Source organism: Phyllostomus discolor, chromosome 7 (genome assembly GCF_004126475.2).
Source record: "Phyllostomus discolor isolate MPI-MPIP mPhyDis1 chromosome 7, mPhyDis1.pri.v3, whole genome shotgun sequence".
Lineage (NCBI taxonomy): Eukaryota > Metazoa > Chordata > Mammalia > Chiroptera > Phyllostomidae > Phyllostomus > Phyllostomus discolor.
In genome coordinates this window covers 27,860,194-27,882,825 of record NC_040909.2, presented here as the reverse complement: position 1 = coordinate 27,882,825, position 22,632 = coordinate 27,860,194, and the positions used below count along the sequence as shown (strand labels likewise).

The 22,632-nt window shown below is 48.7% G+C and overlaps 2 protein-coding genes across 3 annotated transcripts in view; one reads left to right on the top strand and one right to left on the bottom strand.

Moving 5' to 3' along the window:
- CAPN7 (calpain 7) overlaps positions 1-3,872 on the top strand; it is a 40,278-nt gene extending 36,406 nt beyond the window's left edge. For both annotated transcript variants that reach the window (XM_036030633.1, XM_028518470.2), the window contains 3 exons: positions 113-243; positions 2,504-2,596; positions 2,690-3,872. In XM_036030633.1, coding sequence (XP_035886526.1) covers positions 113-243; positions 2,504-2,596; positions 2,690-2,834 — 369 coding nt within the window. In that variant the 3' untranslated portion in view covers positions 2,835-3,872. The remainder of the gene's footprint in view (positions 1-112; positions 244-2,503; positions 2,597-2,689) is intronic.
- Positions 3,873-4,717: 845 nt separating this feature from the next.
- SH3BP5 (SH3 domain binding protein 5) overlaps positions 4,718-22,632 on the bottom strand; it is a 60,663-nt gene continuing 42,748 nt past the window's right edge. Inside the window, exons 4-9 of the mRNA XM_028518940.2 lie at positions 12,644-12,808; positions 10,023-10,153; positions 9,554-9,596; positions 8,619-8,838; positions 6,657-6,917; positions 4,718-6,186 (exon numbers count right to left, since the gene is read on the bottom strand). Coding sequence (XP_028374741.1) covers positions 5,975-6,186; positions 6,657-6,917; positions 8,619-8,838; positions 9,554-9,596; positions 10,023-10,153; positions 12,644-12,808 — 1,032 coding nt within the window. The 3' untranslated portion in view covers positions 4,718-5,974. The remainder of the gene's footprint in view (positions 6,187-6,656; positions 6,918-8,618; positions 8,839-9,553; positions 9,597-10,022; positions 10,154-12,643; positions 12,809-22,632) is intronic.

Below are 22,632 nucleotides of genomic sequence, written 5' to 3'. Positions count from 1 at the left end.
TTTAACATAGAATTGGAGGACGTGAAGTTTTGTTAATGCTTTTGGGTTTTGTTTTTAACATAGAATTGGAGGACGTGAAGTTTTGTTAATGCAAACGCTTTGTTTTAAATAGATTAATGGAAAGTGGAGTGGTCAGAGTGCTGGAGGATGCGGAAATTTCCAAGAGACTCATAAAAATAATCCCATTTACCAATTCCATGTAGAAAAGACTGGGCCATTGCTGATTGAGCTAAGAGGACCAAGGTTTGTGATGAGTAACTTTCTTAAATTAATAATGTTGTATTAAAAATGAGCTTAGTGGAACAGAATAGGGTGTTGAGACACACCTATGCATATACGGATGCTTGATTTAGGAAAAAGATGGCATTGTGTAGGAGCAAGGAAAGGGTATCTGTGCAGTAAGTAGTGCTGGGATAACTGAGTATCCCTGCACCAAAAGGTGACTAAGACCCCTGTCGCATATCAAATCTCAAAACCAATTCCCGGTGGGTTACTGTGTAGGAGATATCTTAATAAAAAGATTTTTACATGTGCTGTTAGTAAGAAAAAGTCTTCAGTTTTTTAAAAATAAAAACTTGCCCTGGCTGGCGTAGCTCAGTGGATTGAGTGCGGGCTGCAAACCAAAGTGTCACAGGTTTGATTCCCAGTCAGGGCACATGCCTGGGTTGCAGGCCACGGCCCCCAGCAACTGCACATTGATGTTTCTCTGTCTCTCTCTTTCTCCCTCCCTTCCCTCTCTAAAAATAAATAAATAAATTTTTTTTTAAAAAGAATGTTTAAAAAAATAAAAATAACTTGATCAGGCATGTCCTAAGAAAGATAATCCAAATGGCCAGTAACCATTGTTAAGAGCCAGAAATTTGAAACAGTCCAGATGTGCATCAGTGGCATTTTAAGATTATAAAATAGTCAAAACAGAGTCTTACATAACAATGAAAATAAATTACAGCTCCCCGAAACATTATGGACAAGTCTTAAAAATAACACTAAACAATAGGAGCCACACATGACAGAATATATATGGTTTCACTTACATGGAGTCAAGGACAAGCAAAACTACACTGCCGTTTAAGTCCCACTATCCACAGAGTAGGAGGGTGGTTAAAAGTTAGTGTCGTGGGCACAGGGGTGGTGGCCAGAGGGGAGGCTGCACGGGCTTCCGTGTGCGGGGAGGGCTCTCTTCACAGAGGCCGTGATGCCCAGGTGTTTCCTCACCTTACAAATTATTGGTTGAGTTAGGTATTCATTTTGTGTACGTTGTGTTACATTTTACAATTTTAAAGAGTTTAAAAACTAGAGAATACAAGCCCTGGCTGGCGTAGCTCAGTGGATTGAGCACGGGCTGCGAACCAAAGTGTCACAGGTTTGATTCCCAGTCAGGGTACATGCCTGGGTTGCAGGCCACGGCCCCCAGCAACCACACATTGATGTTTCTCTCTCTCTGTCTCCCTCCCCTCCCTCTCTAAAAATAAATAAATAAAATCTAAAAAAAAGAAAAAAAATTTTTAAAAAAACTAGAGAATACAAATAAAAACTAGTACTTCTAAGTAAAACTAGGCTTAATTGTGCCTGCCTTACGATCTAATTCAAAAGAAACGAATAATCCTCATCCAGATATGACTAAGCTACTGTTTCACAGTCATTTTCAGAAGCTTCACCAGTCTGCTAGGCAACACAAGGAATCTCGTTGCGCTTTTGTGTTTAATTTCTGGATAGATTGAACACGTGCAAGTACTTGACAATGTGTATTTTTTCCTGTATTGCCTAATTCATGTCTTTTGCCCATTTTTCTGTTGGCATTGTCATGTTTTTCATAATTATACGCATGAATAAGGGTATGTCTGTAAGAATATGACTCCTTCACATATTTCTAAAAAATTGTCCCCATCACCATTTAAAGTAGTCAGTCCTTTCTGCTTGATTTTGCTGTGGGCGGGAACTATCGCCCCAATAGTAAATAAATTTTTCACCATATTTCTTCTAGTTCTTTTATGTTTTTATTTTTTCACATTCTACGTTTTACTCCATATGGAATGTATTTTTGTATTTGTCGTGAGATAGTGTAACAGTTTTTTCTAAGTTTTTGTTACCTTACCACCCCTTAAATAATCCTTCCTTTCCCTACTGATTTGGAGTGCCACACGTTACTACTTTCTTTTTCAGGGTTTTATCTTCTGTCCCATGTTCTCTACCTAATACAATGACAGTATTTTGTCATTTAAATCTAACATTATCTGGGAGCCTATAGTAAAAACATCGTCTCTTCTAAAATAAGTTTAATATTAACTTTATGTCTTCAATTTGAACCTATAAATGGTGTGGTGTTTTTTATGATTAAGAGTAGAAATAGTATGCACGTGTTTCAGAGAGTTGTTTCTTCCTACTGAAGCTTTGTAGAAAGCACAAAGTTGATTTTAATAGTACACCTGCACTCTAAGTGTATGTATTTGTAGGTACGTATTTGAGACTACTTAGCAGTAATTCTGTTCCTCTTTACTGCTAGGCAGTACAGTGTTGGCTTTGAGGTTGTAGCAGTGTCTATGGTGGGGGACCCTGGTCCCCATGGCTTTCAGAGGAAATCCAGTGGTGACTACAGGTAAGGCTGGCATTTTGATTATATCTGATGTACATTTTGCTTTTCGTGGAGCCATCTTCTCTAAACCTTTGTCTTTATTTTCCCTGAATATAGGTGTGGGTTTTGCTACCTGGAACTAGAAAACATACCTGCTGGGATTTACAATATCATTCCTAGTACTTTTTTGCCTAAACAAGAAGGACCTTTTTTCTTGGACTTCAATAGCATCATCCCCATCAAAACCACACAACTTCAGTGATGGGAAATCTCAGCAATTACTGGATTTTAAACTTAACAGTCAACTCTTCAAATGAGGACACAAATCTCCAGGACAGTAAACATAATGATCAGAACAGAATTCTCAAAAAAAAAAAAAGTTGCAGTGGAATCTGGTGCTCAAGTCAGGATGTTTAGTGAGAATTGTACATAGTCAAAATTACCCTAAATTTCTTTAGAGGTGCCATTTATATGGTTGTGTGTGTATGTGGAATTGGCTTGCATTGTTGGCTTGCAAAAAAAGTACAGATGACTAGAGTTTATCCTCAGCACTGTGATACGCCTTTGCCGAGAGGGAACTGAGACCAGATGAGGGACACAGACTCACTGAATGGAGTGGTAGGCTGAGAGAGTATTCTGAAAAATTTACATTGTTTGTCTTTCTGGCAGAGCATGTTGTAGTGAACCTGCCATGTTACGACTTTACATCTGGGGTAGCCAGTTACCAAATGAATTATGTCACATAACAGATTTTAAGTCTGCATCATTCGTGACTTTAAATGTTTGTTGCCCAGATGTTCTGAAAGAATCAAGTTTTAGGAAATACTAGTGACTTAGCATGAAGGTGCTCATGCTTAAGAATGAAGGCTGCTGACGTTAGGCCCTATCTCCCACGGAATCGCGTGAAGAGGACTGAGACGTGCACTCACTACTGCAGTCATTTGTTACCCGGGTGACGCAGGTCGTCTGCGACATGGAGGACATCACCGTCTGGTTGGTATATTGTTTTCAATTACTGTGTAGTTCACTGCTCTTCCGGTAACAGCACTCCGAAGAAAATACAGTTGAGAATATACTGTAACTGAAGCTGCACTGGGAAAACTTGCAAAGGTACTACTGTCGTGTGTAAATTCCCAGTTGTTTACATAAGAATCTATCAAAGCAGAATAATGCTCGAGATTTTAAAGATCTGAAAACAGGTGGTATTTTTCATCATCTCTACTTTATAATTTATAATCAAAACTTTTGTATTTATGCTACCTTGAATTGAAATAAAATGTTTATACTTATGGAAACTGCATCGTTTAACCTAGAAAATTCATTCTTAAAGGAATCATCTTGTATGTTCTATCTAAAAGAGAACTCATTATTTGCTTGAAAATTCACACTTCAGAAAAATTTATTCTTTAATATTTAGGATAGTGGTCGATTATTATACTGGTGAGATTTCACTTTGGTAAATATTTAGTGCTTTCAATTTTAGAAACTAATTTTAGGTAGATTAACTTTCTTTGGCCCTTTAAAGGAAAATCTAAAGCCATTAGAGCTATATTTATCACAAACACATACGATTGAATCTCCTGTGTTAAAGACCTCCTTACAGGGTACAGACTGAATTAAGATCTAATCCCTGCCCTCAAAAATTTAATGGAGGACACCTGTGCATGAGCGAGTTCATATACTGTGAGGTTGGGTTCTACAGTAGCGGTCCACAGTGCTGCAGACGTACAAGGAAGGGGAATCACGAATTCTGGCTAGACCAATATGGACAGAGAATAAAGTTGGCTGCAGAGCTTTTAAAAGGCCAATGCGCAAGCACCCCCAAATCAATTTAAATCAGTCTCCAGGACTCCGGGCCCAGAGCAGCACTTGTTAAGCTTCCTAGGAGACCCCGCTGCAAAGCAGATGTTGAGAACCACTCTTCCAGTGTCACCGCTTTGTCTTCACTCTCCTGCCGCCATCTCCTTACTGCTTAGCTTTGTAGCAGCAGGTGTGGAATTCCTATTCAAAGCTTGGTCATCAGGGCCTGAATTATTAGGACCCACGACTTTCACTGCATCCCATGCTCTGCCTGTGGCAAGAGAGTTGCTCGAGTAGAAGGTTTAGGCAACATCAGGATTTCTCATTGGAACTAATAGAAAGGTAGACATTTTTAATGGTTTTTATTACACTCAAGGTATTAAGACAAGTACAAAATAACCTTATAATGAAGATACCAGATCAGTCATTAAAAAAGGAGAAAACACTGCAGTATGAAGAGATTTACAAATGACTAAAATATACAAGTTTTGACAATTAACAAACAACTTGAAATGGGGTTGCTTTTAGAAATACCAAGTTTTCTTAACAAATAAAATACAGTGCTCTTAAATATGTGTAACCATGAAAACATGAGAAAAGCAGTCGTAACACACACTACTATTAGTATTATGACAGATCCCATTGCATCTATGTAACAGCCACTGCCAACACATGCCTGCTCCCTTTCCTAGCTTTAAGAAACAATTCCCCCTAAGGAATACTAGTAGCATAACCCTTAATTTTTTTTTTTTTAAGTTACAGCCTACAGAGAAATGAACACCTTGTCAGTCTAGAATAACAATGGCAACCATTCTTCACATGCACTTCCCTTAGAGTAAGTCCCCTTGGCTGGTGGGAAAGGTGGTACACTACGCTACAGCGCCTTCTCCCCCACCGCCGCGAATCCCATCCTATGACCTGTCCGTGCCACCCTCGTTCTCCCCACCCCGCCACCCCTGCCCACACTGGCATTCCCCTCTCCCACCCCAAAAAGTGCAGCTCGTAGTAACCTTTATAGAAAATGGTTTTAATGGGTGCCCCAACATACACTTTCTTTGAAGCCCCTTCTGAACACCAGAGGCGACCAAAATGAATTATGTTCCTGGATTGTTTAAGCTTTCACTGGGTCAAAAAGGGTACATTCTGAACATTTGAGTTTTGTCTTGCATTCTTTGTGTCCATGTAGATCCCCTAAGATATAAAGGAGAACATCTCTGTTTTCCCAAACTGAGGATGAGAGAAGGGAAAGAGAAGCAAGCTGTTGGCCACGGCAGGGCTCAGCTTGCCAGCCCCTTTCCTGGCTCGGGTTCTCGTGTAGGAACTACTTATTGCTTCCGTAACACCGTCACAGCTAATGTCCCACCAAGACCGCGCACCGCTCACGGCGCACCCGCAACAGCTCCGCTCTGGGAAATGCACCAGCTCCGGAGCTCTTACCCAGAAGAAAGATCTTCGGCCCTCAAGATCACCGAAACTCCGTTAGTGCAGTTTAGAGTAAACGCTTACGATTTGGCATGTGTTAAATGAGTGTTGGCACAACGTTCTCCGTACAGTTTTCACGTACAAACAGTGATGCACACTGGGGCCGGGGCCCCGGACGGCTCAGCCAATCTGCACCACCTTTATGTCAGCAATAAGCCCCTCTCGCCCCTTCGCGCAGTGCAGGGAGAGCTGCTTCATGCGGTTCGCCAGGGCCTGGCCCTCGGGGGAGGTGCTGCTCTGGCTCTTGCCGCCATCACTGCTGCTGTTGCGAAGACCCCGATTGTTGTTGGCTTTGTCGCTTGTTTTGTTCTCCGCCCCTTCTGCTCTGTCTCCTATAGAAATGGTAAAGGTAAAGTGAGTCAATGGCCATTCCAAGAGTCACTTAGGCCCCAGCCAACCAGCCAACCCGGCCCTCTGGAATCCCCCGGTGCAGCCCAGCCATGCATGTCACAGGGCTCTCCACATAACTGCTTACTGCTTTCATTCCTCAAGTCGTTTTACACACTCAGCTTATCTGCAGAGGTGAAAGCTGTCATACTTATTTATAACAGCTGAGAGACACAAACCTCCCTAGCATGTGCTTATCCAGAGAACTACGGTTGTGAGACACAGAACCAAAGCTGTGGAGCCAGGACCTGGAGACACGGTGCTCAGCCCCAATGGCACACTCACACAGACCGCCAGCCACAGTGCCGGGGCTCCAGGACCTGGCGAAGGTCTAGCCCAGCCTGGTGCAGAGGTCTGGCTGCAAAGGCAGTGAGGCATCCGGGACAGCACTACCAGTGACAGGGCGGCCACTCACCTCGTTCCACCTCACACTCCGGGGAAGAGGCCCCACTGCATTCACTGCGAGGGCCTAACACTGGGAACATCATCCCAAACTCGGACAGGGACACAGGGCTGGGCAGATCCAGGCTGCCGGGCCTCACAACTGCAGAGAACTGGTCAGCCGGCTCAGACGGGCTCATCGGTCCTGAGCTAAAGCTGGACACGGACTGGGTTTCTGAGTCGTCTTCAGATACAAAGTTGCTGCAGTTGTCATCTTCGAAGGCCTCGGAAGCCACTAGGATGAGAGAGAACAGCGGTCACACAGGGGCTGGCAGACAGCAGCCTAGGTCCTTAGATGCCTGCAGCAGTGTTCGTTGCCGGCAGACTGCTAGACACGGCATGGGGGCTGCAGAATCCCTGCCACCGTGGGCGCCTATTAGAAAGGGAATGTGAGCGTCCTGTGCATGGATGCCCAGACCGCAGTGCAGCTCAAAGGGGAGCAGGTGGCAGCTGGATCCCAGGGATAGTCAGCGTCCTTACAGTGGCTTCCTAGCCAGTGTGCGCCCTAGGAGTTAGTGTCAGTAGACGCTGCCTAGAGGCAGAAGGTGAACTCAGCCACAGACCGGGGGCGTTTCTCTACCCCGTTCTCCAAAGAGTCGCAGGTGCGCAGGAAGAGGGCTGGCTCTCCATAACAGATCCCCATCAGAGCTGGTCCGACATCAGGCCTCTCTTCCACTGCAAATGAAAGCAGGAGCTGCCTGCTGGCACCTTTGTTATCTTCCAGGCAACTTCTGACCTCAAAGACATGCTCAGAACCTACCTAAGTCACGATCTGCTGCAAAAGAAAATTCCTTCCCAGTGCTCTGTCACTGGGGCCTCGCTTGCTTGTAGACCAGAGTAACCAAGGCCCAGAGACAGGTCATTCTCGTGGTCTGAAAGCCACTCCTGACTTTCTGTTTCCCCCTCTGCCTGGACATAATCCTGCTTCTTATCAGATGTTTCCTCTTCCACTCCCCTTTCCTCCCTGCTTATCCTTAAAAACAGCCATATAGCACCCCCTAGAGAATCACCATAAATGAGAAATACTGAAATGTTGGGAACAGGACAGGGGCTCACAGCTGAACTCCAGTCCTACTTCCACTACAAGGTACTTAACCTCTCCGAGCTTCACGTTCCTCTACACACAGGGTTTATGAGACGATGTGTATTAAAGTCTTCGCATTGCTGTTTTGACTGCATCAAAATACGGTCTCCTCTTCCTTGACCTTGGGCCTGGCACTGAAGTGTTTGCTGACTGAATGAAAGAACACCTGAGAGAGGAGCTTGGGGAACAGCCAACAGGGACTATCCCACGGAAGAGGAGGTGTGCTAGGACCGTGCTGGTGGGGTTTTCTTAGTTAACACACAGGGAGCCGCACCAAACCTCTGTCACCGGTTTCCCAGGAGGTGGCCCTGGAAAAAGGCTCCCCGTGGCCAGACACCAGTGAGACCACCTTTATGGAGCACTTACTGGGTGCCAGTGTTACTTCATTTCATCCTAACCACCACGCTACAGTAGACAGTAGGTGCTATCACACTCCCCATTGTGCAGGTGAAGCAACGAAGACGTGAAGCTAAGCTCCTGCCTGCGTGATGTACGAGTAATGATGGGAAGGCCAGGATTCGAATCAAGTCTAATTCCAAAGCCCCTACTACTAGACCACCCTTCTTTCCTGCAGTACTTCTCAGACTCTCATACGTTCTAATGCATACTTGGAACCTCAGAGGAGCAAACGTATTTCATTTTCCAAACTTAGTTAACAACATAATCCCAATTTTGAGGAACACTTATAACATCTTGATGTTACACATCAGTGTCCCACAAAATGTGGGAAGCCACCAGAAGTAGCCCTCAGTCCCACCCAACTCTGAGGCCCTTCCGTGACGGTGACACAGCCTGGGCGGTGGCCACACAAGCTGTGTTGGCTCCTCGCTGGCACACAAGCCCCTGACTCACCGGAAACGGCGTCGGGCTCCGGTTTGCTCCCCGACAGGTCCTCTGCAGACGTGCTGCTGCCCTCGGCCCCGACACCGCAGCCCCGAGGCCCCATGGCGCTGGAGCGCCGCCGCTCATGGATCTCATCCGAGATCATCTCTAGGTTCTTCAGGGCTGTCTTGTACTCGCCCTTCGCCAGGGCCAGTTTGGCCTGTAGGTCATCTACAGTCTTCTTCAGTTGCTGGTCAGGAGAACAGGAGGCCCAATAAGTAAAGGCTGCCCTTACTGGCCATGTGATGCTTTTGATTGACAGGCTCAAGCATGTTTTCTGCCCATCACTCTATTCCAAAGACTCTCAATCATGACTGAGGACCCGATGACTTCTATCAAAGCTGTACCAGATACAAAAGCAGCCACCACCACCCCCAACTCCCATCCGTGTGACAAACTAAAGCCGTATCATCCAGAAGCTACTACCGGTAGAATAAACCCCATCAGGGATGCAACAATGGGTGTCAAACACATGGAAGTCCCACATTCTAGCCATCTGGTCCCCAGCACTGTGGTTCTCACATTTGAGCTTGCATCAGAATCACCTGGAGCTCTTGTTAAAGCTCAAATGGCTAGACTCCACTTAGTTTCTGATTCAGTGGCTCTAGGGTTGGGGGCCCAGGAATCTGCACTTCTAACCAGTTCCCAAGTGGTGCTGGTGCTGATGCTGCTGAGCCTAGGAACACACTGAGAACCACAGCCCGGTACAATACAGAAGGTGACTGATACAGAGAACTTCAGGGACCACTCAACACTGAGCCAAGACCATCTTGAGGCCTGAAAACTCAATAAAGAATGTCTCTCTGCTCTCCTCTTGTAGCAAATGTGCTCTGTGAAAGTCTATCACAAAAAGTGGGGCTTTGCAGAAAAACCCTATCAGCAACAGAGCCAAAGGCCACACCTACCTCAAGCTGCACATAGTACTTTGCCTTGAGTTCAAAATAAGGCCTGTGAACGACAGAAGAAATAACGCAAGAGTAAGCACTTTCTCCAAGTCATTATTGTATAAAAAGACACAGGGGTGGTAGTGAGAAGAGCTTGGGGAAAACCTCCATTAAAACCAGTCTTGCACTGTTTTATCAGCTCTTGGTCCACAGACAACGTGTACTGTGCACAGAGCTCATCTTCATTACTGACAGGTAAACAGGCCCAGCCAATGGGCCACGGAATGGTTTGCTTTTGAAATTCCACATTCTCCTTCCCAGGAGTAACCCTACCACTCAGCATCTTGTCCCTCCAGGGCACAGAATATTGAGGGAGGGGGGAAACCTGGGCAGGGGGCTCTGGAGAGGCAGGTCCCTGAGCACAAGGCACATAAAAGACTGAGAAAATTCGGAAGAGAATGACTACAAGGGTCCTCACGCCCAGACTCACTTGGATTTGTTGATGGCTCTCTTGAGTTTCTTCTCCAGCTGCCGCATGCGGCCCATGGCCGCATTGTACCTGGCCGCCGTCTCCTTGTGCACCAGCTCGCTCCTTGTCTTGGTCTGCTCTGCCTCCATGACCTTCAAAGGACAGCAGAGGTCAACCCAGCCAAGCCCAGAACTTGTATTTTCTTTTTAAATATCCTTTGAGTAAATCAGCAAGCTGACGAAGATGAAACTAACTTCCATGTAGACTGGGATTACTTCTTCCTACTTTTCTGTTCTGGAAAAATTTTATCAGATAGGACTAAACAGCCAAATTGGCTGTGGCAATGACCAGGAAAAACAAAACAAGGAAAAACAAAAAACATGAAGCATTCTCTGAGGCAGTCCACTTCCTTCAGCTTGGGCCTCCTGGCTCCACATAGCCACCTTGGGCTCCTCCCAATTCCACCTTGGAGCAGGGACTGATGGGCAGGCGATGGGTGAATGGTTCCCACCACGGGAACTCAGACATCAAGGATCGGGGACACCAAGCAAAACCATGCCAGCATCAGAACTACAAGGCAATCGATCTCTGCAGTTTGGCCCCTCCTTTTCTTTCCCAAATATCCTGAATTACCCAGTGGACACACAAGAATCCAAGATCTAGAAAGGACTAACTTTACATTTGAACAGTATCAAATCATTCATATCAGATTTTGAGGTCCACAAAAATGTATGACCAGGAGGCTAGTCAGCATGCTGATGGGAAATTCTGGTGGGAACATTCTGTTAAGCCTGTTGATTAAAATGAATTTTAAAAAAGAAAACCACCCTAGCTGGTGTAGCTCACTGGACTGAGCTGGAGCTGCAAACCAAAGGGGTCACCAGTTCGATTCCCAATCAGGGCACATGGCTGGGTTGCAGGCTGGGTCCCTAGTGCAAGGGATGCATGAGAGGCAACCACAAATGTTTCTCTCCCTCTCTTTCTCTTTCTCCTCCCCTCCCTAAAAATAAAATACATAAAATCTTTAAAGAAAAAACTCTTACAAAAAAAAAAAAGAAAACCAACAGTTACAAGCCCTCGATGGCCAAAAGCATGGCAGCTCAAGGGCACATCCCCTGGCACATGGACAATGTGGGTCCTTTCCCCTCACCTAAAGAAAAGCTTTAGAACAAAGCCGGCCTTGCCCTGGGGAGGGAGAGACGACAAGGGATTATAAAGCAGTTCCAGCCACAGAAGCAGCTTGCAATGTCGTTCCTGTCTTCTTCTTACAACTTACACAAGTGTTACAGAAGGAAGTGGACAGACAGAAGTGAGGCTAGTGGGCTGCTGCCTGTTTTCCCCCGAAGAGCAACAGAGAGGATCCCCAGGGGCCCTCGGGTCACCGGCCCACCCTCTCAAACCCAGCAGGACAGCTAGAGGAAGGCCCCACCACGCCTTTAACTCAAGGCTGAAAGAGAGGCCCGCCGCGTTCTGGCATTCCTCCAGTCGGCAGCCACTGTCAGCCCAGGACGGGCAGTTCACTCACTTACGTATAATAAGAACATTTTTTTTAAGTGTCAGGGAAAATTATGGAAAACTGAAACGAGCATGAACAATTACTGGGCATCCTGTCTAGCATGTCCTCCCAGGTCACCTCTGGCTTTTGTTGTCCCGGAGCTATTTCACAACCTGTAAGTTGTAGAAAACTGAGAGGAATACAAAAGATCTGAGTCCTAGAAGTGAAGATGAATTGCGTCCCAGTGGAGGTGCATTTGATTACTGATTACCCTGGAAATCCCCTCTCTCTAAAATCAATAAGCATGTCCTCAGGTGAGGATAAAAAAATAAGAAAGGCAGAAACAGAAAAATGTTTTGTTCTTTTTCAAACAGCACATCAAATGATTTCTGAAATGGTTTCTTGCTGGCTAGTTTGGACCTTTGATTGGGGTGCAGGGAGGACAAAAAGGAAAGGCGACCTTCAGCTAGTTTCTTGGAAGGAGCTACTCTAATGTGCACGCATGTGTGTGTCCTTTTCATGTCTCTCAGCCTGTGCGGCTGGTAAATTCCCAAGATTTCTAACCGCTGCCTTGCGTTTTCATCAGCTGACCCAGGAAAGCTGTTCCAGCCTGAGTTTGCCTCTGGGCATCGTGTCCACTAGGGGGCAGGAGGCCCGAGGCCACACACACCCAGCCAGGGGCAGCAGGAGGTTGTTCAGAGTCAACAGCCCGGCCGATGTGACTCCTAAGTCAAATCATTCGTGTGTCAGGCTTTCTATTTAAGGAAGCACAAGGCCATCATTAATTATCCGGTCCCCCGGGACTTGAACTGCTGTGACAAGTGACATTAAAAAGGGAGAGGCTGCTGGCATTAACCCCTGACTTTTCTATTCCTGCCCTGTGACTTTCAGAGAGCAGTTTTAGGCCACATGCCTGGGAGTCTGTGTCCTCTGCTCCGGGAAAACGGCGCACTCAGAGCTCAGCAGAACCAGGGGCGGTCTGGATCAGACAGACAAGAGCTCATGTGAAGGCCGCTCCCACCCCACCCATGGGCGTGCAGGCCCCCCCGATGTGGACATCCACAAGCACACAGACACTGGCAGACGCGATGCATGTGCACACACCCCTGTACACCCTCCCACAGATGCACACAACGATGACTCATACCCTCTGGGTGGCGTGATTCAGCATCTCCTGCCAGGCAGAGTCGAACTGCCGCTTGTCGTCCTCCAGCAGCCGCTGCTCAGCCAGGGAGATGGTTTCCTTGGCGGCACGGAGCACCTCCGTGGCCCTCTGGAAGTCCTGCGTGGCTTTCTGAGCTTCCAGCTGAGCCTGTATGAGAAAGACACGCATGAGGCCTCCGGAAGTGACAGGGGCTCCTGCTGACCCACCACACCCTACAGAAGAAGAGTGTCCCAAGGGCCAGGACATGCCCTGTTCACTCTGGGAACAGGCCTGGCACCCGCAGGCCCTTGTAAAGGCTGGGTGAGTAGTGAAGGGACAATTTTCACAGCCCAGAACCCAGCGGAGCAGATAAACTCATCACCTTTCAATCAAGAGTCAGAGATGGCCCTGGCTGGTGTAGCTCAGTGGATTGAGCACGGGCTGCAAACCCAAGTGTTACAGGTTCGATTCCCAGTCAGGGTACATGCCTGGGTTGCAGGCCATGACCCCCAGCAACTGTACACTGATGTTTGTCTCTCTCTTTCTCTCTCCCTTCCCTCTCTGAAAATAAATAAATAAAATCTAAAAAGTCAGAGATGGCAAATCAGCTCCTTGCAAGACAGGTACAGCCAACCGTGGCTGTTCACGGAGTAGTTCTCATTCACTAATGATGCCCAGGGTAGGCACAGTGGTCCCCAATGCCAGCCTTGCCTAGAGCCATGGCTCAATCCACAGCATGTCAGGAGCACAAAGGCCCGGGTAACACACTCCAATGGCTTGCAGGCAGGAACTGTGGTGCAAGAGGCCTGGAGCTCACATAGCTGGTGAGCAACAGAGCGGTGCCCAGTCTCCAGGCCCTACGAGTCCCACCCCAGGCCACCCACTCAACTCCCCCTCACCCTCAGGGAACGTCAAGTGGGAGAACCAACAAACGTGATGCTGACCACATGCAACTACCACCAGCCACGTGTGGCTTTCGAGCATTTGAAAAGTCATGAATCCAAACTGAGCATACAACACACCAAATTTTCAAGACTTAGTAAAAAAATAAAAAAGAATAACTATCGTCTTAATAATGTCCACACAGATTACATGATGAAATGGCCATGTTTTGAATATACTGCGTTAAATAAAATAAAGATGAATTTTACTTGTCTCTTTTTACTGTTTTCCTGGGGGCACTAGAAAGTATAAAATGACAGGGCTGAGGCGCATTCTGCTTCTTCTGTAGACACACCTCTTTCCAGGGCAGACCACGTGATTGCATCAGAAACCGGCAATAAGGCCCCCGGTCACCACACTTGCGGGCCCAGGCAAACCCCCGCCGAGCACAGGCAAGCCACTGCCACTTGCTGCCCCTCGGTGAACCAGATCCTCACGTCAGTCACACAAACTCGGGGACACATACGGGGCAGCCCCTGGGACTGGGGAGGGGAACGACCTGCCCACCCCACATCCCCAGAGCGAGTCTCACAGGACTTGGAGGAAGTCCTCGAAAACCACGAGCGGAGGACACTTTTCAAAGATGGGAACGAAATCGGACTTGGAGCCCATCAGCCCAAGGACAGCTCTGTGTCGCTCTCTATCCTTCAGTGAGCGCGGACTGGACACCACGCATGCCCCCACCCCGCCCCCCGAGCAATGACTGCCTGGTTAGGAAGCTGACACGGGTCTGGAAGGGACATCTGAGGTCCGGAATACCAAGCCGGGACCTCTGCGGCACCGGACGGAGGGAGCATGCGCAGTAGGGCGTGTGAAGGAGAAATCACCTCCAGCAGAGGGACTGGAGGGCAGCTTCTTACAGGAGGAGGGTCCTGAACGGAGAACTAAAGATGAAGATGATCTGAAAACAGGGTAGGGAGGAGGCAGCGGGGAACAGTGTTTTGAAATACAGTATCTGCAGGAGACTTGAAAAAGACCCACCTCAAAACAAAATCTAGAGTGACAGCCTTGAAAGAATCCCAAGATAAAGCTTCAACCAGCGGTGCAGGGACCTGGCTGCCGTGGACAACTGTGTGCCCGCGCAGGCCTGTCTCAGCTACAAGGGGCAGGGAGTGGGGGAGGCCTGCCCCCACAGAACTGGCCAACCCTCTGAGAGGTGACGAGATAGCACAACAGGCTCTCAGCCACACAACTCGCTGTCCCAGACTCTCCCACAGGAGGGCAGCCCACCTGGCACTCTCCACCCACCTAGATGAGATGCAGGGGAGGGAGGAAGCTCCGGCTGGGTCACTTAAAAGCTGCCCCCAGCCTACACCACAGGCCTCGTACAGGCCTCAACCAACCCCAGCCCACAATCATGAATCCCAAAGGATTCCAACGTTTTCTAAGAAGGGATTTATTTGCATGTGTTTTTAAGGAAATTTTAGTATTTCAGTTCAGCAACGTTTAAGAGTAAACTCTCTTCCCCGGGTCTCCCTGCTTGAATCATGAAGCTCTTCTTTCCTCAAACAAACAAACAAACAAACAAACAAAACGGTGGCTGCCATACCCAGGCCAGTGCCTCCTCACCCTCAGCCAGGTCTCTACAAGGAGGAGGCCCAGCTAAGGGGCCTTGCAGAACAAGTACTCTGTCAAGTTCCTGCTGAGTTTCTGAAGGTTCCTCCCCTCCTACATGGTGGTATCAGAATGTGCTTGGCCCCAGCCAGTACGGCTCAGCTGGTTGGGTGTCATCCCACAAACCGAAAGATCATGGGTTTCATTCCCATCGGGGCATATGCCTGGGTTGCAGGTTCAGTCCCCTGTCAGGGCACATATGAGAGGCAACCATTGATGTTTCTCACATTGATGTTTTTCTCGCTCCTGCTCCCTCTAAGATCGATAAGAATGTCCTTGGGTGACAATAAAAAGAAAGAAAGAAATGTGCTTGGCCTTGTCATATCCTGAATACTACTAACATGAGGGTTTGTTCTACACTTAACCCACAGAAACCAGATGGCATCGCCATCCTTCTATATTTATTCGTTCAAGTAAGTGTTAGGCATCTGTTCCTGTACCACCATCTATTCTCTCCATCATACTTGGTAATGGAGCCTTTACATCTCAGGCTGAGACATAAAGACCCTATTGCCAGCTGTCACTATAGGTAGTGCCCCAGTTACTTTCAGCTAGTGAGATATGAATGGGCATTGAGTGGGAGTTCCAGGAGGGCTCCTCTGTCTTTCCATCTGGGATATGAATACAATGGCTGGTGCTTCAACAGCTATTTTGGATCACGAGGCAACTCTCTTAAGGATGAAAAACAGGTCTCTGCCCTGGACTGTCTACCTCCTGACTTTCTACATGACAGAAAAAATAGTTTCATGCTACCCTGGCTGGCGTAGCTCAGTGGATTGAGCATGGGCTGCGAACCAAAGCATTGCATATTTGATTCCCAGTCAGGGCACATGCCTGGGTTGCAGGCCATGGCCCCCAGAAACCGCACAATGATGTTTCTCTCTCTCTCTCCCCCCTCCTTCCCTCTCTAAAAATAAGTAAATAAAATCTTTAAAAAATAGTTTCATGCTTGAGCCAGTGTAGTTTTGGGGGGTTTCTGTCATATGAAGCCAAATTTAACCCTAAATGATAATACATCCTCCCCTCCAGACAGCTGGGCTATTCTGCAAACCTGAGAGGAGTGATAATAGCAGCCAGCGTAGACTGGCCAAACCCCCCTTGATTAATGAGTGTTCATTCTGGCTGTTCACAGCCTAGTTTACTATCATTAAGCCCAAGGAATAAAACTTTGGGGGTTTCCTAAGAACCCCAAAGCTCATGGCCTTGTTGTAAGGCATTTTGTAAAACATTTTCTAAAACTATGTGCAAGAGGAGGAACCAGGCAGGTGCACAGAAGGAGGAAGCATTTATCACACCCTCGCTCGCCAGGCGTAGTCGGTTCCGCACCGGTGATGTACCTTCTGGAGGCTGAGCTCCAGCGGGGACAGGCCCACTCCAAAATCAGGGGACCAATCTACTTGGCAAAGCAGACACGTTCATCACAAACTCCTACACAAGACCCATGGTGCCAAGCGACAGGTGGAAAGCACTGTGGGAATGTAAGGGAGACAGAGTGACGTCAAAGCTTCCCTAGGAGAGGTTCCTCGAAGGGAAGGTGTCGGATAGTCAGAGGCTGCCCAGTGATGCCATCAGGCTCAGCCACAGAAACTCAGGCGGCATCCAAGAGTTTACATACACATCCAACTGAGAGGGCTCAACCCCCAGATCGCCTCCCAGGGTTGTAATAGGACATACAACCTTGGAATCAGAAGCCAATTCCACCGTCTGCAAAAGAGCTGGTGCTTGGGTTCTCTCCGTCATGTGAAAGATGACGCCTAGAAACCTGTGGCTCAACCAATGAGATTGTACCTTCAAACTTGAACAAAGGACCCGGACCCTGGTAGGAACACATTATCTGAATAAGGGCCCTACACTCACAGGCGTCCTGGCAATTAATTGGCTCACAGCAGAGAAGCCCCATTAGCAAGTGGAGGCTCTGCTCAGAAGTGTCCCACAGAGCTCTGAGCTATAAGATGCAACCGAGGAAAAATGTCAAATATCTTCCTGACTCATGGACGAAAATGGCTTTCATGGAAACAGCTCCGTGGAGAGAATTTTAAGAAGCTGCTTATGAATGAATTTGGTAAGTGACCTTTACCAGACACTGGGCCGGGCCAGCTGTGACTGTGAAACACTCGGAAACACGTAGGTGTTCAACAGTGTCGTCAACAGGGGTGCGGGGGTGGGCAGAGAGGTCTGCCTTTGTCCAGGCTGCCAGATGGGATTGGACACAGTCACAGCTGTGACTCAACTTCCATTCCTCCCCACAATCGGTCTCAGGAAGGGACAAGAGCACCTGGACATTTGTGTTGGCTGCAACAAAGGTTCGACGTAGAAGGAAGTCTACAGGCCATCTAGTTCAACCCCTTCGTTTTTTAAAGGAGGACCCAATGAAGCAAGGCAACTTGCTGGATGACACACAGCTAACCAGGGCCAGGAAACTGGAGCCCAACCCCTGGTGGGGCTGTGTCTGCTCTACCACGCAGTGTCAGCCCAGCTGGGTAACTCTGGCAATGACATAATCGGAGGATGAGTGGACAGTCTACCCATCACTCATGCACAGCGCAGGAGCAGCTCTGGGCCACAGACAAGATGGGGACTCAAACTCTGTGCATGACTGCGGCTTGCCACCTGCGACTTGTGGAGGTGTCACTGCAGCTTCACACAGGGTCAGTCACACAGCAGCCAGTTAGCTGCAGAAACTGAGGAGGGGTCCTGTCATTCGGCTGCCCAAAGCCCTGCTCTAGCTGGGGTGGCCCCAAGTTCTAGAGAGAGCCCACAAGATGAGCCAGATTTAGTGCCTGACTGCCCACCAACCGGTACCTGTGGCTACAGGTGATTCTGTGAAGACAATCCCAAGAGCTACTGCTTGAGCATGTATTTATGTTGAGTCAGATAATGTGTATAAGGTGTTCTGAGCACAGTACCTCATTTAAATCTCAAAATTACCCTATGAGGTCAGTCCAATTATCATCCCTACTTTACAATGGAGACCAAGGCTCCAGAAGGTTAAATACCTCGCCCAAGATCACACAGCTACCAAGGGTGGGGCCAAGAGTCAAACCCTGACCCAGAGCTTTGATGCTAAACTTCCATTAATTACCACCTGCTGGGGCGACAAACTCCTGACAAAGAGGTACTGGTCAAGCTATGTCAGGTCTCACTTCTTGGCCTAACAGAAGCCACACTGGCCACTGCTAAATACATCAGATGGGTAGGAGGGTTTGGAGGGAGAAAGGATGCCAGCCACCAAGGACAGCAGGGGGCTCCCCCACAGAGCACAGGGGCGGGGGCTGCTGTCACAGCCGGGGCCACTGGGTCAGGAGGAGCCAGAAGACCACAGAGAGGGGCCCAGAAGCTGATCCTGAATGCTCCAAGCATAGCCTCTCCTGCACCCCAATGCTGTTTCCTACCTGCTCTTGGGGTCAGTGGGCCCTCCTCACAGCGGGGGAAGAGGCTGGATAAGACATAGGGAAGCAAGTTGCAAAGTTCCCCCATCTGTCAAAACCACACACCCAGTCAGGGCACAGCCCCGACGGATGGCTTTCCCCACTCCCTTCTAACTGCCATCAGCACCTGAAGCCCATGGGCATGCTCTGGCTGACTTAGGAATGAGTGGGCTCAAGTTGCATGCACCTCCCAGTGTGTGATGGGAACAATATGGAGCCAGAAGTGGCTTCCAGAACCCCCTGGACACTCAATCATGAAATGGAAGACAGAATACCCCACTCCCTTGTAAAGGGGACTGGAAGTCACCAGCCTGGGGGCAGGTGGGGGTTGCCCCCGAGGGTGGTCAGCAGTGGCCCTTCTGCCCACACCCACATCCACGTGGGGCAGCACAGCACCAAGGAAAAGGGAGAACCCAGGAAACACAGGAAGGCCTGGCTCCTCCAGCAGGTTAAGAGCTCGTGCTGGGATGGCCCCGTCCCCAAGGAGACAGGGTCCCCATGGACCCTGCCGCATGGGGCAGCCATGCATGGGAAGTCCCCATTCTTGATTTATCAAAAAAAAAAAAATGCAATTCTGTCCTTGCCTCTTTACGGCGAATGTTGCATGTGCTGCTGTGCAGAATCCATCCCCCAGCTAGCAGCTCAGGGAGCAAAGTCCCAGATTCCTTCCCAAGCCACCCGAGGATCAAAAACCTTTGAAAGCAGGATCAAAAACCCCTGCTGGCCTCGGCGAGGGAGGGATGTCCAGGGTGAACATCAAAGTGAACACCACCCAGGGCAGCTGTTCCCAGTTTTAGTCCAGCTCCATTTTCTGCCTGTGTTCAGAGCAACCTTCGGGATCAGCAGTTGCCACGTAGCCCGAGACATTCCATACTGCAGACTGCTTCTTCCACGCCCCCTTCAGATGGCGAAGTGAGGTTAACGGAAGGGGGGCCGCAGAGACGTATTGGCTGGCTGTTTGCCCTGAGGATGTTTGCGATACAAGTATTTCAATCAGAAGCATTTCCTAGAGAGGGTTCCACCAAGCCCATTCGGCTCCTTGGTCATGCTTCATGTCCAGGGTTCCTCATTGTTCTTCCGTTTTAATTAGTCAAAATTGCTTTCATGAGGATCAGTTCTTTTCTATCCCAAATCAGTTTGGGCCATTAAACAGTTTTGTCCACATCAAACTTTACTAATTAGAGCTTGTGCCATGGCGTTGTTTTTTTTTTTTTAAATCATTTCTATTAAACTCAATTTTCCTGGATCGATTTTTCGCAGATCTGAAAACTGTTGAGCAGATGGGACATCAATTTTTAGTCAGTCCCAAATGTGCCCGTGCACAGTTCGAGCCATCACCAGTTAATATTAAACTGTATAACATAAGACATACTAAATGATATAAAATATTAAATAGAAGATCCATGGCGTGTCATCCTCCTTAGAGAAATATGAGAAAACTCGGAGCAGTTCTAACAGATACAAACCAGGGACTCGGGTTGTTTTAGTTGACAGGCCACCAAGTTCCTTAATGCATTATAATGTCAAAAGAGCCTCCAGGGATTAGGGAAAGAAAAAAAACAAGGTCAAGGTCAAACAGTTTTGCTCTGTCCTGGGGTTGATGATGAGCTGTTTAAAAACAAAAATTAAAAAGCTATTATCTGCTTCCAAAGAATACAGATAGAGCGGAGGTGGGGGGCGGGGCTTGCTAAGACTTGCTCAGGGTTGGTGAGTGCGGAGGCTGGACAAGGGGGGTGTGGGGCTCCATTATACATCCTCTCTGTTTTATATACATTTTAAACGTTTTCTACTAAAAAGTAAAAAAGAGAAAAAACTATGATCATTTGCCATTACCTTCTTATGATTCTCTAGGACTGCACCATTGTATACAGTGGCCACTAGCTATCCAGTGAGACTCACATTTAAATTAATTAGAATTAAATAAGTTAACATTCAGTTTCTCAGTCACACCAGAACGTGTTCAACATTTCAAGTGCTCCACAGCCACACGTGGCTGGTGGCTCCCATACCAGGCAGATATAAAACACCCAAAACCATGGAAAGCTCTATGGGACACGACTGACCTAGGTATTGCACCGGCACTAAAGTGAAGGCTGCTGAAAGGTCTCTGCTGTTATCCGCAATCTCTGTGTGCATCAGAATAGCATCACCGTTCCTGCCTTGTAGTAATACATAGCCCTACATTTAAGAGCCCACAGTAAAGGAACCTGGAAAGTACCGTGTAGTGAGGCCTTGGGTGTGGCTACCCAACAGGGTGTGTGACCTGGTTTCTGGCAGGATGATCCCCAGTCCCCCTAGTCATCCAGGGCTTCAGCCTAACCAGGGGTGAGTGACTCAAGGGCTTCAACTGGGCACTGCAGGGGGCAGTTCCTCCAGGATCAAGCCCACCTCTGCTGCTCCTCTGTGCCAGCCGCCCGCCTACAACTCACCTTTGGACACAAGCATGCACTTCCCACCACACCAAAGGGCTTCCCATTCTACGCCATGGCACTTGTCCCTCTGCCATGGTTGGTACCATTTGTCTCCCTACAGAATCTCCTCATTCAGCCAAAAGGTGCTGGTGAGAGGTGGTCCTGGGCCTAGCACTTCCCCAGGGCACAGAGGGCTGCTCAGCAAGGTTAGTAAACCAGCTACCGCCCCTGACCCCTTCCCACACTGCTACACCCTTCACAATTACTGGAGGCTTATGCAGCCTGACAGGCACACACCGGGGTGTTTCTGGGAGCAGCACATCCCATGGGCCACCCAAGCCTAATCCTTTCTGTTGCTGCAGGGACACAGCAGACGCCCAGCCTTCTCCCGCCTGCCCAGGCCGGAAGGGCAGCATCCACATTCCTCCGTGGGCTCCCTCCCGCTCTCACACTCAGGCTGGCTGGGCTCCGAGCGGCAATCCACGGGCTGCGAAGACACACTGGTAAGCGCCTGGCGCCAGGCTTAAGGCAGACGCCTGAGGCAGGGACAGCGGCAGCCAAGGTCAAGTCCCACAGAATCAAATCACAGAGTATTTGGGCTCAAGGAGATGCAAGCAATGTAAATCAGGCATCTTATTTTGTAGATGAAAATTCTAGATCCTAACAAGCCAAACAGCCCACTAAAGGGACAAGCCTGGGTATCCACCAACCTCAACCCAAGCCACTTTCCCTTATGCCCTGCCGGCCACACATCCCCCTCAGCGGCGGACCCCTCATCTCTCTGTCCCCCCGACACCCGCCACGTAGGTACTCCATCTCAACTCAGCAGAGCTGCACCTTCCCCTCTGCAAGCCCATTCACATTGATCCCCCTCTCCTCCACCGCCCCACACTGTCACTCCCAGGATGCAGGAAGTCAGCGTCTCCCGGTCTCAAGGTCAGAAACACACACACCCCCCAATCGGGGAAGCCATTTAGTCCTTCCCTGAGGTACACAACGCAGACCTCGGTCACGAGAGGTGGCCCCATCATAACCTGACAGTTTAGGGAACAGAGAAGGGCACTTTATGCAAGGGCAGGGAAGAGAGTGGGAAGAATCCATGTGCTCTGTGATTCCGCCTCCTGACAGCCTCGCAGCTAATGAGTAGCTGCTGGTTTCCCACAGGAAGGATGGAACATGGGAGCAGAGAGGTGGGCGTACAAAAAAACTGGGATGCCAGAGCTGGAAATAGCGTCTCCCTCCTCCCAGCCTCAGCCGGGCAGTCAAGGACCTGAAGGCATGCGATGCCCCCGGCAAAGCTGGGACCCCCTGCTCTCACTGCCCACTTCTCTTTCTCCTCTCCAGGGTTGGAGCCAGGTGCCTGGGTGGGCCCTCACCCTGGTCCTGGCTCTGTGGCCACCTGGGGATTGTGAGCAGAGCTGCCAACATTTCCAGAGAGATGGCCCCAGCAGGACCACATGGACAAACAGGCCCCCTTCAGGGACCCCAGCTCTTCACACACCACGGAGCCAACAGAAAAGGCCGTCCGGTGCCCTGCACAGAGCGGGCATCAACTGACTGGGACAACTGGCCACTGGGAGGCAGTGCACTGCACCTG